The sequence below is a fragment of the Eumetopias jubatus genome, unplaced genomic scaffold, assembly GCF_037043125.1.
Source record: "Eumetopias jubatus isolate StellerSeaLion01/CBP00866 unplaced genomic scaffold, mEumJub1_p1.0 scaffold_9, whole genome shotgun sequence".
NCBI lineage: Eukaryota > Metazoa > Chordata > Mammalia > Carnivora > Otariidae > Eumetopias > Eumetopias jubatus.
This window is the reverse complement of record NW_028274815.1, coordinates 126,797,302-126,812,165: the sequence shown is the minus strand read 5'-3', so window position 1 is coordinate 126,812,165 and position 14,864 is coordinate 126,797,302. Positions and strand designations below refer to the sequence as shown.

General features: G+C 46.9%; 1 protein-coding gene across 3 annotated transcripts in view; it reads left to right on the top strand.

Moving 5' to 3' along the window:
* The window catches only part of SLC13A3 (solute carrier family 13 member 3), a 67,227-nt gene that overhangs the window by 14,724 nt on the left and 37,639 nt on the right, over positions 1 to 14,864 (top strand). The window contains exons 2-3 of one of the 3 annotated variants that reach the window (XM_028122003.1): positions 10,001 to 10,266; positions 12,615 to 12,778. In XM_028122003.1, coding sequence (XP_027977804.1) covers positions 10,001 to 10,266; positions 12,615 to 12,778 — 430 coding nt within the window. Of the gene's footprint in view, positions 1 to 10,000; positions 10,267 to 12,614; positions 12,779 to 14,864 lie in introns of those variants that run through there. The other 2 variants (XM_028122006.1, XM_028122005.1) reach the window with 2 other exon arrangements.

The window sequence follows — 14,864 nt, the reverse complement described above, 5'->3', positions numbered from 1 at the left end:
AATACAGCACTCTGCGAGGTAGGTGCCTCCAGCAGATAAGGAAACTGAGGCTGAGGCCAGCTGAATACCCGGATCACACAGCCCCTCGTGGAAGGACTGCATTTCTAATTCAGGCTTGCCTGATTCCAGCACCCATGCTACTTCTGCTGTGCGTGCAAAGACAGACAAAAGGCAAGATAGTCCCTTCTGATGACGAAATCGCTAGGTGGAAGGCACCTAGGTGGTGGTTTAAGTTGATGGGATCCAGCCTCTTCTATTCCGTTCACCTTTCTGAAGCAGTCTGAAAACAGCAACAGAGAGCCACAAAGGGAGAGGAACGTGCCATCCTGAGGAAAGATGCCAGACCACAACGCTGCCCCTGGGGTGCGCCGAGGGGGCTGACGCTGGTGGTGGGGTTGGGACCACATGGCAGGAGACCGGAGTGACGCGAACCTCTGCAGTTCCTGGGCAGGGCGCAGACTCTCCCAAAGGATTTTTCAACTCTCTGAGCCCTTCCGAATGCTGGCCGTGCCTGAAGCATGCACAGTGGGGAAGGAGGAGTCCCCGAGACACATGGGAGAATACAGAGTTAGGATGAACTGGATGAGGAAGCTCAAAGATCCTTGGCACAAAGCGGGATGTTTAGGTGGCAGGCGGAAGGGAAAGGATGCATAGTGACCCGCTGTATGGTTGTAATGGTTCTCGTTTTCTCAGTCAAAGAGACGCAAAACTCAAAGAGACACCAAAGCACCATGACATTCTTGGGTCTTCACACTTCACACTTCACACTTAGTCTCCACACTGAGCCCACTGCTTAGAGTGGAGCCACGTTTCAGGGCAGTGCTGGTGAGACAGGGTTCTGGGAAAATCAGCGGTGCTGATGCCTAGGCCCCTGCTGCCTCAGCTTCCCCGCCCATCCCTATCCCGACACTGGCCTTTCACAAAGGACTCGCCTGAGAGGAATGGCCCCCGTTCTGTGATGAGGAGCCTGCATGGGACCTGCGAAAAGGCAGTATGAGAAATGAGAAGACAGAGAACATCAAATACAAAGTAAAGAATAAATACTGGAAGATCTGTGTTATCAAGTAGGAGAAACTACTGAACAGACATTTCTCTGTGAAATATGGGGAAAAAAATCTCAAGAAATCATGGCCTTCCTAAAATAAATCTCAAGATGTGAAATAAAAGGGTCAAAGAAGAGACAGTGAAAAGCAGAAGGATGTGGAAAAAAACAGCATTCTGGAAGCAGATGGAAGAGACAAATAAAGCCGCTCTATTATAAAAGCCATATTAGAAACAGCAAGATGGAGAAAGATCAAAAACATCATCAGAAAAAAAATACATAAAATATAAAATAAAAACATATGATCAGAGACATGTTCTACAGGCTGAAGGAGATAGAACAAAATGAGATGGACAAGAAAGTAAGAAAGGATGAGGGGGAAATGATCGATATGGACTACAAAGGAAATCCAACTTCTGCGTAATTGGTGTTGCTCAAGACGAACTAAAGAAACAAAACAAATAGAACAGAAAACGGTACAGCTCTTCTTCCACTTCCGACAGGGTCACATCCCGACAAACCCATCGTAAGTTGGAAACATCCTGAGTCACCAATGCATTTACTACACCTAACCTATTGGACGTCACAGCTCAGCATTGCCTGCCTTAAACGGTGCTCAGAACATTTCCATTAGCCTACAGTTGGGCAGAGCCATCTAATGCAAAGTGCTGAGGTGGAAAGCAGAGGGGTTGCATGGGTGTACGATGGTTGCAGGTGCATGGGCGGTTGCCCCTCGGGATCGCGGGGCTGACCGGGAGTTGTGTCTGCAGCCACTGCCCAGCATCCAGAGAGAGCGTGAGAGGGCATCACGCCGAATATCGCTAGCCCAGGAAAAGATCAAAATTCAAACTTCAAAGCATGGTTTCTACCAAATGTGTGTTGCTTTTGTGCCATCCTCTCGTAGAAAAATCATTAAGTCAAACCATCGAAAGTTGGGGACCATCTCTATTCAAATCTTTAATAGCAGAAAACTTCTCTGAAACTCAAGTAAAAATATGCAGATTTTGTCTCCCAGAAAAAAACTTACAGAGACTTGTCAACACTGAGATAATATATTCCATGGTGACACTAATGTACTGGAGGGTTAAACAAAAAATCTTATGGATATGGAGGCAAAAACTTCAGGTGAACCATAAGGAGGAAGAAAGCAGGCTGGACTCAAATTTCTGCACTATGACAATGAAATATCTAGTAATCCTCAGAGAAAGAAAGTGCAACCCTGGAGTTTTACAGATAGATTGCTTATATATTCAGAGAACGTCTTCTTTAAGAAAAAAAAAATACTTGGGGTTGAAATTTGGGAAAGTAGGGCATATACCGAAGAAATAGAAATGTATTCATAATCTCACTCCTGAAACAGCCTGCCTGTCAAGTGCATATTCCAAGTGTTCTTGCACACATTCATTCTGATGGGGGTCCTCGGTGAGGTAACATGCTAGGGTCATTCTTCTTCTCAGTTTGCAAGTGGAAGAATTCACACTCAGAGCGTTCAGTGGTTTGCCTTCAGATTCTGTAGCAGAGCCACCACACCCAGACTTCTTGGCCCTCAAGCCAAATGAGCAGCTCCGTCCACCAGAACGTTCTGTGATGATGGAAATGTTCTATCTGCTCTATCCAGAGGGGTAGACACTACTCAAGTAGCTACTGAGCACTTGAAATGTGGCCCCCGTGACCGAGAACCTGGAATTCCAAATTTCATTCAATTTTAATAACTTCACACGTATACAGCTGCGTGTGACCGGGAGGTCTGTATGCGGACAGTCCAGCCCTAGAGACTTCCTTAGCTTTTTTCCTTTCCATTTCAGCATCTCCCTCCATATCAAGTTCATCCAAAATCTGGCCTCTGCGTCAACCTTGATAATCAGGACCAGCAAGAGCTTCTGACACCTGTCTCCTCGGGCAGCCCCTTCCTTTAGGCTCATCCACCCCTGGAGGTTTCAGCCAAATGGTCCCAGCCTCTACTGGCAGAGGGGAGGGGCTGGGTAGCTGAGAAATATGTCACCGGAAGCCATGAGTCCATCTACCCCGGGCCACCTCAGCAAGATTCCGTCTCCTGAAGCGGAGCCTCGAGACAGAACAAAGTGACAAAGAGGCAAATTGCTGACTCTGATATGACCTAGAAAATGAGTCTCTGCAGGATCAGACACCTGCCCCAACCTCTAGACTCCAGAAGTTAAAATTCAAAGGAACAGGGACCCTGGGATCATGTGACTCTATGCTTCTACCTGAATCTGCCCTTGAGGGATCAAGGGAAGTTTCCATTTGCAGACATGCAGACCAAACCTCCACACGGCCAGGGGGCTGGGTTCATGAAACGGGGGGGCCCAGAGGCAGAGGTGGGATGGATGTGCTGTGGGCTGGGGTAAAATCGTGGATCCACCTGGACCCCACTCCCTGGCCCACGTTTGAATGGTAACCAGTCCTGCATGTGGTGAGATCTGCTTTTGTGTTCTGCATGGTCCTCAAGAGATCACTGCTCCTCAGCAGATCTCAGTTTCTACACCTGGAAATTAGGAATTTTAAAAATGGAGCAGAGATTTTAAATATAGCATCCCATGATCCCTAGTAATCTGTGAACAGCTTGACTTAGATTCAGAATTGTCTATGTGTGAGCGCTTTTCTGGAATTTTACGCCAATTAAAACCATTTAGACTAAAGATCATAACTGGGTGACCATGGATTTGATGGTGCTTGCAGATGTGGGGTTTTTTTGCCTACACTTTCTTCTTAATAAGCAAATCTTTTAAAATTGTGAGATGTCCCACTAAGAGCACAGTTTCAAGCTTCTTTTGAAAAATCAGGAGATCCAGCATCGTGGGGCTCGTGTTCGCATGACAACAACCAGAAGCTGAGCAGCAGTTGATGTTCTTAGAGGGGCCAATACCCCCCCATTCACCACAGTCCCCACTCCTCCTTATTGCTTTCCTTGTTCTGAGGCCCAGTGGCAGCTGTGATTTATCGTCAAGCGTGGGCATCCTCCCCTGCTACTGAAATAATGGAACTGCCAGAAATGCAAATCAGACTTGAGAAAGCAATATGACTTTTTTCTTCCACCAACCTGATTCTCTCATGAAAGGGTGCCCTGCACTTGAGTCTGTGCCACCTGATTTAGACCATGTATTTATTCATTCAGTAAATATCCACTGAGGCCCTGGAGACAGAGGTGAACAAATAAAGACAAGGGTCATGTTTGTATGGAGCTTATGGTCTGGTGGGGGGGAGGAAATAATAAGGCAACAAACAAGAAATACCTGGGCTGTTGAGAAGTGCTCGACAAAAACAAGGCCAGACAATGGAAATCAGACCACAATCGAACGTATGGTCAGATCACATGGTCAGGTCACTCCCTGAAAAGGTGACCTTTGAGATGAGGGCCAAACAGCAAGCAGGAGCCAGCTAGACCGAGATCAGGGTCGAGGGGGCCAGGCTGAAAGGACAGCAGGTGCAAAGGCCTGGAGGTAGGAACTGGCTCAGCCTTCTCGATCTCTGAGAGCTCCCCACTCAGTGCTCATAGGCCCCAGCTCACCAGGCCTTGCCTCCAAGCCTCCTGGGAGATTTTGGCTCTCTGGGGGTCACTTCTGTCCTCAAGGCCTCACAGGGGTGGGGGAGGGAGGGGCAGTAGTACTTATTAATTCCCCACCAGATGTCTGGCATCCAGCTGACAATTCTGGATCCATTTGCCCACAGGAAGCCCAGCTGGGGCAGGGAAGCTATTTGGGGTCACCTTGGCCCTGCTCCAATCCCTAACTAACCAGCAAGGTAATGAAACACACGCTTGACCCACTTACTGGTAAAGCACCCATGCCGGCCAAGGATCAACTTCCCAATTCCTGCCATTTGCAGGAATGTGGGAGGGTGACCCGAGGGTCACCTCCCGAGCTGACATGCGCTGTATCTGGAGTTGTTCCTCCGCAAAGGACTGATGTTGACACCTTGGCAAGAGCACCAAGGGAGGGAGGAGAGAGAGAGTGGGAGCGAGTAGAGGGAGAGTGAAACAGAGAGAGAACAGGGAAGGGAAGGAAAGGAAGAGGGAGAGGGAGAAAACAGGCCGGGGACTCGGAGCCTTTGAAAGGTAGCCCCTTACAGCCAGAATTTATCAGTAATGCCCCTCCCCCGCCCCCATTATATAATGTGTCATACGAGGCACAAAAGGACTTACAGGATGTCACCCCCAAAGCAGATGCATTTGAATGTTCACAGCAGCTTTACTCATAATTGCTCCAAACTGGAAACAATCCAGTGTCCATCAGCAGGACAGGCTCAAACGGTGGTATATTCACAGGATGGAATACTATTCAGCACTAACAAAGAACGAAACGCTGATATACACAACCATGTGCGTGAATCTCTCAGGCCCTGTACTGAACAAAAAGTACAAAAGTACATCCTGTATGATTCCATTTAAGTCGGAGGGCAGGCAAAACCAGTCTCTAGTGATGGAAATCACAGCAGTGTTTTAGAAGGGGCCCGAGGATTGATCTGGAAGGGGCAAAAGGGAACTTTCTGGGGTGACAGAAACATTTTCTTGATCGGGATGTGATGTAGGTGTGTACATTTGTTAAACCTCAAACTATGTACTTAACCATGGATGCAGTTAATTGTATGTAAATTATAGCTCATAAAGCTAATTTTTGAAAGGTCATGTTTATTTTTTTCTCCTGCTGTGTTCTAAAATGTATTTAATGGGGGATGTCCTTCCCCTATAACTTGGATGAAGTAGAGGGTACTGATAATACCTGTCATTGAAGGAGTTAATACATGAAAATGTTGGTGATTTTGGTTTTCATTGTTCCTGTATTTCTTTTGCATAAGGATGAGAGGCGGGAGAGACAAGGAAACTGGTTTTCCAGATGACTTTGCGTGTCCCAGCGATGCTCAACCATTATTAGTCCTTTTAATGCCCTGGTCAGGATAAGCCAGTCACAGGGTTACCCTGGCCTCATGAATGAATTGGGAAGGGTTCCTTCTTTCCCCGTTCTCTGGAAGAGCTTGTGTATGATGTGTATTATTTATTCCTTAAATGTTTGGTAGAATTGCCATTGAAGTTAGCAGGCCTTGGAGGTTTTGTTGCAGGAAGGTTTTTGATGATTGATTCTGTTTTTTTTTTTTTAACAGATACTGAAATATTCAGCTTTTCTCTTCCTTTCTCTGATAGTTGAGTAAGTTATGTTTTTCGAGGAGTATTTCTATTTCCTCTAGGTCATCAAATTTACTGGTATCAAGTTGTTCATACTAACCCCTTTATTGTCCTTTTGACACTGTAAGATTAGGTCAGTTTATGAGGGTGGGACCCCAGCATGGGATCATAGCCTTTGGAGAAAGCGAGCTTTCCGCATGCACACACCGGGTAAGGACCAGGTGAGGAGGACATGATGAGAAGACAGATCTGTAAGCCGGGAAGAGAGCTGTCACCAGAACCCAAATCTGCTAGTACCTTGATCTTAGATTTTCCAGCTTCCGGGATTGGTGGGAAGTAAATGTCTGTCTTTCCAGCCTCTAAGCCCCTGGTATTTGGTGATAGCAACCTGAGCTAAGACAGACCTCTATCTTCTAAACCAGGATAACTGTTGGTCTGGCAGGTGGTATATAAAAAACAAGATAGATGTGGCATGTCTTCCTGAGCCAGCAGCAAGATCCGGTAGAAAATAATTGTATATTTTTAAAAGATAGCTGCATTATGGAACATGATACCAAGCATGGGTTGAAAATGTCAAGTTTGCAACAGAAGGTGACCCGGATTCTTTTTTTGGGGGGGTGGTTTTACATGGATGTTCTGTCTGGAAGCTTGCAACAGTGTCCTGGAGTGTCTATCCCAGCTCTTGAGACCCGATTGCCGAGTTTTTGAAATTTTGCTAGCCAGTTGTACACAGAGATATTTAAAATGAAATTATACAAACTTGTGATTCAATATATTAAAACAAAAGTAATAGTTACTCAAAGTTCACCGCTTGTTGATTGGTTTACGATTATCTAAGCTCTTGAAGATTATCTGTGTCTCTCTATTGACACCAATATGTATGGAGGAAATGCCGTGTAGGGGAGCGAAACTGCCCCTCTCGTGCCAACCCTGTGTTCAGTGATGTCACTTGATAGCTTGAAATCAACCATGTGCGGGCATTTACACCTAGAAATTGGCAAACACTGCAAATCAGGGCTTAAGTTATTGTTGTGTTGCTTGTCTAGTTTTGTTTTTGTTTTTGTTTTTGTTTTTTTTTGAGAGAGAGAGAGGGGTGAGGGAGGAGCAGAGGGAGGGGGACAATTTTAAGCAGGCTCCATGCCCAATGCGATCCCAACGTGGGGCTCCTGGGATCGACCCTGAGATCATGACCTGAGCCAAAATCAAGAGTCGGACACTTAAGCGACTAAGCCACCCCGGAGCCCCTGCTTGACTAAATTTAAGAAAGGAATGGAAAATGTTAATAGTACAGATGAAACGTAAAATGCGTTGTGTCTACAGCAGTTACATTGTGAATAGCCCCCCAAAATGAGGACTTATTCTTCCAGTATTTGAAAACTATCATTTAATTCAGTAAAGAAGTGGCTCACATCATTGGTGAACAAGTGAGTTTCTGACATACTTCTTTGTTTCCCTCTTGTCTTAGTCATTAATGTAAATAAAAATATAAGCTGACATTCATAGTAAAACTAAATTCACTCGTCAATGACATGAGTGACTTGGTTAAACGAAATAGTAATCAAGAATTTCTACTCACAGGGGCGCCTGGGTGGCTCAGTCGATTAAGCATCTGCCTTCGGCTCAGGTCATGATCCTGGGGTCCTGGGATTGAGCCCCGCATTGGGCTCCCTGCTCAGCGGGGAGTCTGTTTCTCCCTCTGCCCCTCCCCCTGCTTGTGCTCTCTCTCTCTCTCTCTGACAAATAAATAAAATCTTAAAAAAAAAAAGAATTTCTACACACACACACACACACACACACACACACACACACACACACACACACAAGCTTTCCAGTTGTTAAACATTTACCAATATACCTCTGCTTGAGGGATACTTAGTAGGCAGAGTCTGCGAGGGTCACTCGAGTTTGAGAAGAGCTAGTCACAGAGGACTCTTCTATTATCGGCATGGTCACATTTGCTGGCTAAAGGACAGTGACTGTGTCTCACTCGTTTTCCTGGTCTCAACTCCCAGCCAGGTTGTTGAGAAAACAGGATGTGTTTTCAAGGTATACAAATGGGTGCGGGTATATCCCAGTCTTCCCTGGCTCAGTAAATGGCAACCTCATTCTTCCCCCTGCTGAGGCCAACAGCTGGAATTCCTCCTGGTTGCTCTTTTTGCCTTACACATCCTAACAGATCCTCGGCAAAGCTGTCAGGCTCTCCCTTGGAACTAGACCCCGAATTTGACCACTTCTCACTACCTCCACCACTCCCCCAGACCCTAGTCACTGGTAATCTTTGCTTGGATTATTGCCAAAGCCATTGGTCCCTTGGATCCTGCCCTTGCCCCTCTGTCAGATGGATTAACTAGTCCTAGTGTCTGCATGTAGCTGATGCCTGACTGTGTAGCTGAGGGTATGTTCTATTAGGATGGTGCTTGTTAGGATGGAATTCAGTCCAATGTCCTGTGGACACTGAATGAAGTCAACCAAACCTACTGTGAGTAAGAAGTAAGAAGCATAAAATGGCACCAGACAGCATCAAATTCAAGAAATAGTCTGTGTTTCCTGGAACATGCAAGGACATTGCCTTGAGAGAACCTAAGAAAGAAAGTCAGGACTATGAGTAATTTTATTCAAACAGTGACCATGTGAATAATAATAGGACACTATTGATGATGGATCCTATGAGACACTGATGTATCAGAAGTGAAGGCATTGTCATTACTGCACTCTTGCTTCTAGAACATTCCATCACCCCAAAACGTTCCTTTGAACTCCTTTGCAGCTCCTCTTCCACAGCATACACACCTCCTGCCTAAGCCTGGGCAACCACTGAGCTGTTTTGTTCTGAATCTTTAACATTGGATTGTCAACTTGTCATAGGTTCTAGTATTCTGCTGGTAACAGCTGGGGGGTATTTGATCAAGAGCGATGGCTCTGGAGGGAGATTGACTTGTTCTGCACAATCATTGTCTTGCTAGTGACCTTACATCTCAGCTTCCTACTCCATAAAATGGGGATACTCACTCCTCTGGGATTTTGTGAGGATTACACAGTTCCTGGTACTTAATAGCCCCATACATATTGCTTATTATTATTACTACTTACAGAGCGTGCGCTCTGTGTTGGACATTGTGTTGAGGGCTGTGTATGGAGGTGGCGGCCGCTGCTGGTGCTCTCTCCACATCTCCATTGGCACTCACCATCCTGCATCTGCCAGTAGCTTCCTACTGAAACTGAGATGCTCTGCACCAGTGTGTTCTCTCACTGTATGCCGGGCAGGCCGGAAGAGTGGGGAGTTAATGCTCCAAGGAGCAGCCTTCAACCAGTGATGGCCAGGAGTTGGCAGGTAAAAAGCCAGCTTCCTTGTCTCCCAGGAGGACAACCCTGAAGCATGCTCTACACCCTCTCCCAGGGTCCCCCATTAGGGGTGAGCCCCAGCTGCCCACAGGGATAATCTTCTCATGAATACACTGTCTGTATTGGCTTCCGTTTCGCTTCCCTATTGCCCTTCCAGAACTTTCTGGGATCCTCTGTCAAACCATTTGCACTCTCATGCTCATCTCAGGGTCCACTTCTAAGGCAATGGCGCATTTCATGTAATCCTCAAACAGTCCTATAAAATGGACACATGTTTCTTCCCCATTGTATAGTTGAGCAAAATGAGGCTCAGACAAGTGATGTCATCTGCTCAAGGTCAAAGCTTTGGGCACTCACCCTCTCCACAGCTTCCCTGCAGAATGTGCCTTGATGGGTGCTGCCCCAGGATCTCTTCTCCCCCTGCCACCCAGGGCTCCACTGACCCTTCTGAGCTGCATCTCCCCTGCTACCCCCTGCAGGAAGGCCGCTGCCTGTTTGTCATCCTGCTCATGGCGGTGTACTGGTGCACAGAGGCCCTGCCCCTCTCGGTGACAGCCCTGCTGCCCATCATCCTCTTCCCCTTCTTGGGCATCCTGCCCTCCAGCAAGGTCTGCCCCCAGTACTTCCTGGACACCAACTTCCTCTTCCTCAGTGGGCTGATCATGGCCAGCGCCATTGAGGAGTGGAATCTGCACCGAAGGATCGCCCTCAAGGTCCTCATGCTCGTCGGGGTCCAGCCAGCCAGGTAAGGCCAGATAATGGGTCTAGCCCAAAGGTGGGGAGGCAGGAGGACCGCATCTCTTGGAGCCCAGACTCACTCTTCCTGGTCTGGTCATCCAGGCCCACAAGCTCATCACGTCCCACCTTCCCTTTACTCATTCATTCCCTGGATACGTTGTGAGCCCCATCTGTGTGCCAGATGCAGTGCCAGGCTCTTGGGCAGTTCTCAAAAGTGCAGAAGAATCCCCTGGGGAGCCAGTCGAAATGCTTATCCCAGGCCTCACCCCCAGGGATTCATGTCCCGTAGTTCTAGAGAGGGCCATCTTAGCAAGGTGACTCAGACGGCTGGGGCTGAACCCCACCTTTCCTGCTCTGGGAAATGACTTAACTTCTCTCTCTTTGCCTGTAGAATGAAACTATAATAGCTTAGACCTATAAAGTGTGATAAATCCTGGTCATTATCATCCTAGTTTGCTATTTCATAGCCCAGGCGGGTGGGGAATGGGTGGCAAGATGGCCCCGGAGAGATAGGGAGACAGAGGCCATTCCTGCAGGACCTTGGGCTCCCTAGCTAGGATTTGAACTTTCATTCCAAGAGGATTAAATGGCCTTTAAAATAGGGTTTCACTGTTCTTTTAATCTTTTTGTTTGTTTGTTTGCAATTTGTTGCATCTTAAGGATCCCTTGCTAGAATAGTATCTTTAAATGTATAAATCACACAGCACATAGGATTTCAAACAACCACCACCACAAGAAAATGCAGGGATCCAAATAAATTTTTTAAAAACAAACTTGTGACATAGTACCGTATGTACTCCTTTACGGTAAATGGTAAGATCCCTCGACTGGCCTAATAACAGCTACATTTTGAGGACATTTTGAGTGTCAGTGGGATTCCAAGATGTTTGCATCTATTATAACACGATCTGAAAATATCCGTGAGCTTAATTGGTGACGGAGTCCCGGGCACTTCTAATACTACTGAACTTTGTTGCCTTTGTTTATCACCAAAGGAAATACTTAATTTCCATTAGAGGTTAGTCAAATAAAGATGCATTTTTTTTACCCTCTCGTTTCCATCCTAAATTATATCCACAGCCCCACTGCTTATGAATCTCTGCTTTAAAGAGTTCGAAGCTGGGGAACAACATGACCAAATTTGCATTTTTTTTTAAAAATTCCTCTGGGCTGCCAGGTGGAGAGCAGATGCGGAGTGAGACTCTGGACGCAGCCCAGTTAGGAGGCTGTTCTGGGTGTGCAGAAGCAGCTGTGGTGACAGCTTGGCCTGGGGTAGTGGCAGTGGAGAGGAACAGAATGGGTAGCTCTGAGAGCTCTTTGGTTGATAAAATCAGTGGGAGTAGTGGTTGGGGAGAAGAAGGTTCTAGATAAGCCCTAGAGTTCTAGGACTGGCTCTGTGTCGAGCGCTCTGCTAGGCTCTGGAGGCACTGTCAGTCCTGTGGGGGAGACTGTATCTATAGCACTGATTCCAGTGCAAGGTGGAATTGCAACCCAAGGGGCACCTGTGGCGTGGGAGCCCAAAGGAGAGGTAAGAGGTAGACTTCTTCGTGGAGCAGGTTACATTTGACCTTGAAGCCTGGGTGGGCTGCTATTCAAACATACGATAAAGTTAGAACAATGAAAACAGCATGACGCTAGTCCAGAAATAGAACTTTCAATGCTGGATACATATTCTAGAAGAAATCTAAACCAGTAGGAAAGGAAAGGATTATTCAGTAAATGGCGAGGGTTGGAATAATTGGCTTATTCTTTAAAAAAAAAAAAAAAATCCACTTAGATCTTCATACTATCCATCTAGGTAAATCCAGGTGGGCTAAGAATTTAATGTAAAGAAAAAAGATCATGGAGTTTGGATTCCTACTGGTGGGAGGGGCCAAGCCATGGCGGGCAGGCGGGAGATCGGGGCCTGTTGGGGTGTGCGGTTGAGTTCAGGGGAGTCTGAGCAGGTGGCTGGTAGGAGTGCGAAGGCAAGTGGGAGAAGAGGCTGGGAAGATGGTTTGGGGGCGTACGGTGGACAGCGTTGGTGCCAACCCAAGGTGACCTTTATTCTGTAATGGAAACCATCGAGGACTGGGGAGCAAGGGAGAGAAAACGTCAGGGTTGGGCTATCTTTGGACTATTTTACCTTGGGTACCTGTGGCCAGTTCACTTAAACGTGTGGAGTCAGTTTCCTTAGACCTGAAATAAGGCTGGTGAGTGAATCTGGTCCCCACTTGGTCACTGGCTTGTTCTCTCTGGGCCTTGCCTTCCCGTCTGTAAAACCAGTGGGCTGGGTTCCCCAGGGGTGGCAAAGTGGGACCAGAGGGCCTCCTGGGCCCCCGTTCTGGACGTGCCTCTAACTGCCTCTGTTCCCAGGCTCATCCTGGGGATGATGGTGACCACCTCCTTCCTGTCCATGTGGCTGAGCAATACGGCCTCCACCGCCATGATGCTGCCCATTGCCAGCGCCATCCTGAAAAGTCTCTTCAGCCAGAAGGAGGCTCAGAAGGACCTCAACTGGCCGAGTGACGAGAACACAGGTGAGGCTGTGGAAAGGGACTGGGGCAGCCCCACCAACGTGGAGGAGGGGGAGCGGGACGTCCTGCCGAGGAGGGTGAAGGGAATATACTTGTTGAGCATCTCCTATGTGCCAAGTGTTTAAATAATAATAATAATAACGGAGAATTAGCTAAGTCAAACCTTGATACCCTGGTTTTTTAAAAGATTTGCACTCATTGAGTGCTGACTGCATACTGAAGAGTGAAGAGTTCAACACTTTGTATCATCTCTTTCACCTCTCAAAAACAGCCTTATGAAGTAGATACTATACTTCCCCTGGGTTTTAGAGCACTTGAAGAGATGCTCAAAATCACTAATGCCAGAGAAATGCCAACCGAAACAACGAGATTTACTTCAGTGAGATTGGCAAAGATAAGAAAGCTGGACACTGCCCTGTGTCGGCAAGCGTGGGGCCATGGGAACCCTTGTGTTCTGCCAGAGAGCGTAAGCACTGGGTCAGGCTTTCTTAAGGGAATTCTGCAAATATTTAATCAAATTAAATGTGCACATCCCCTAAAAAAAAAAAAAAAATGTGCACATACCCTGTAACCTGACAGTTTGACTCCTGGATACAAACGCCAAAGAATTCTGACAGAGGTCCACGAGGGGACGGGTGTGACACTGTTCACTGCAGCCTTCTCTGTGGTGTGGTGAGTAAGTAGCCATGTGAGCGGCACCACCAGTAAAGGGGAAGGTCAAGTGTGTACTGTTGAGCACCTTGCTGCTTTTAGAAGCAAAGAATTAGAGGACCACAGTTCTAGAAATGGATCTCACAAAACACAGTCATGACTGGAAAAAAAAACCAGAATGAGATCTAGAAGACAATACCATGATGTAAATTAAAAATTCACGCAAGTGACCATTTTGCAAGAACGTAAGCAAACAAAAACCTACAGATTAGAGGCATCGGCATGGTTGCTCTGCAAAGGATGGGAGTGGGAAATGGGAATCGAAGGGACTAAAGAAAGAAAGAAAGAAAACAAAACAGGGGCCTTCGTTGTACAAGGATAGTGAGAATGTGCCACCAACGGAAGGAGTTGATTCTCTCGAACCTCAGAAACTATGTTCTAAACAAACCAAAATACAAGTAGCCGCTGCGTTCTTACATGACGAAGCAAGGGCTCAGAGAGGGGAAGGGACTTCCCCAGGTCACACAGCAGACGAATGGCTGAGCCCAACTTTGCAGCGTGCTCTCTTACCCATGGAACCAGCTGCGTCCGTGGGAATGTAGGCAAAGAAGGAAGGTCTGTCTGCAGGTGGCTTGAAAAATAAGGGTTTGTTTTCCTCAAACATCAAGAAGGCAGAGAAAGGCAGTTCCAGGATTGATTCAGCAGCACGAAGATATCAGGACTTATCACTGGCATCTCTGTGATTCCCCAAGTCTTTCCCTCATGGTGGCAGAGGTCTGCCACATCCTGTCTGCTTTAAAACATCTTTTTATTTACATAAACGTATTTTATGTATGTATGTATTTATTTATGTTTGAGAGAGAAAGAACGTGCACAAATGCGAACAGGGAAAGGGGCAGAGAGAGAGAGGGAGAGAGAATCTCAAGCAGGCTCTATGTTCAACACGGAGCCCAAGCGGGGCTCAGTCTCATGACCCTGAGGATCACCACCTGAGCTGAAACCAAGAGTCCGACGCTTAACCGACTGAGCCACCCAGGTGCCCCTACTTACATAAATGTATTTTAAAAGGAAGGTTTCGGGGCACCTGGGTGGCTCAGTAAGCGTCTGCCTTTGGCTCAGGTCATGATCCCAGGGTCCTAGGATCGAGCCCCACGCAGGGCTCCCTGCTAAGTGGGAAGCCTGCTTCTCCCTCTCCCACTCCCCCTGCTTGTGTTCCCTCTCTTGCTGTGTCTCTCCCTGTCAAATAAACAAATAAAATCTTTTTAAAAAGTAAAAATAAAAGGAAGCTTTCGATTGGTTCCTATGTGGGCAGAAATCTCTAGTTTATCCCCAATATTGAGTCTTTCTTTGTTCTTCTAGTAACAGAAGCCCCACGTGGGCACATGGCTTTGGAGAGAAAAAGCTGACTTTCCCTGCTTCCCTTGCAATTAGATGTGGT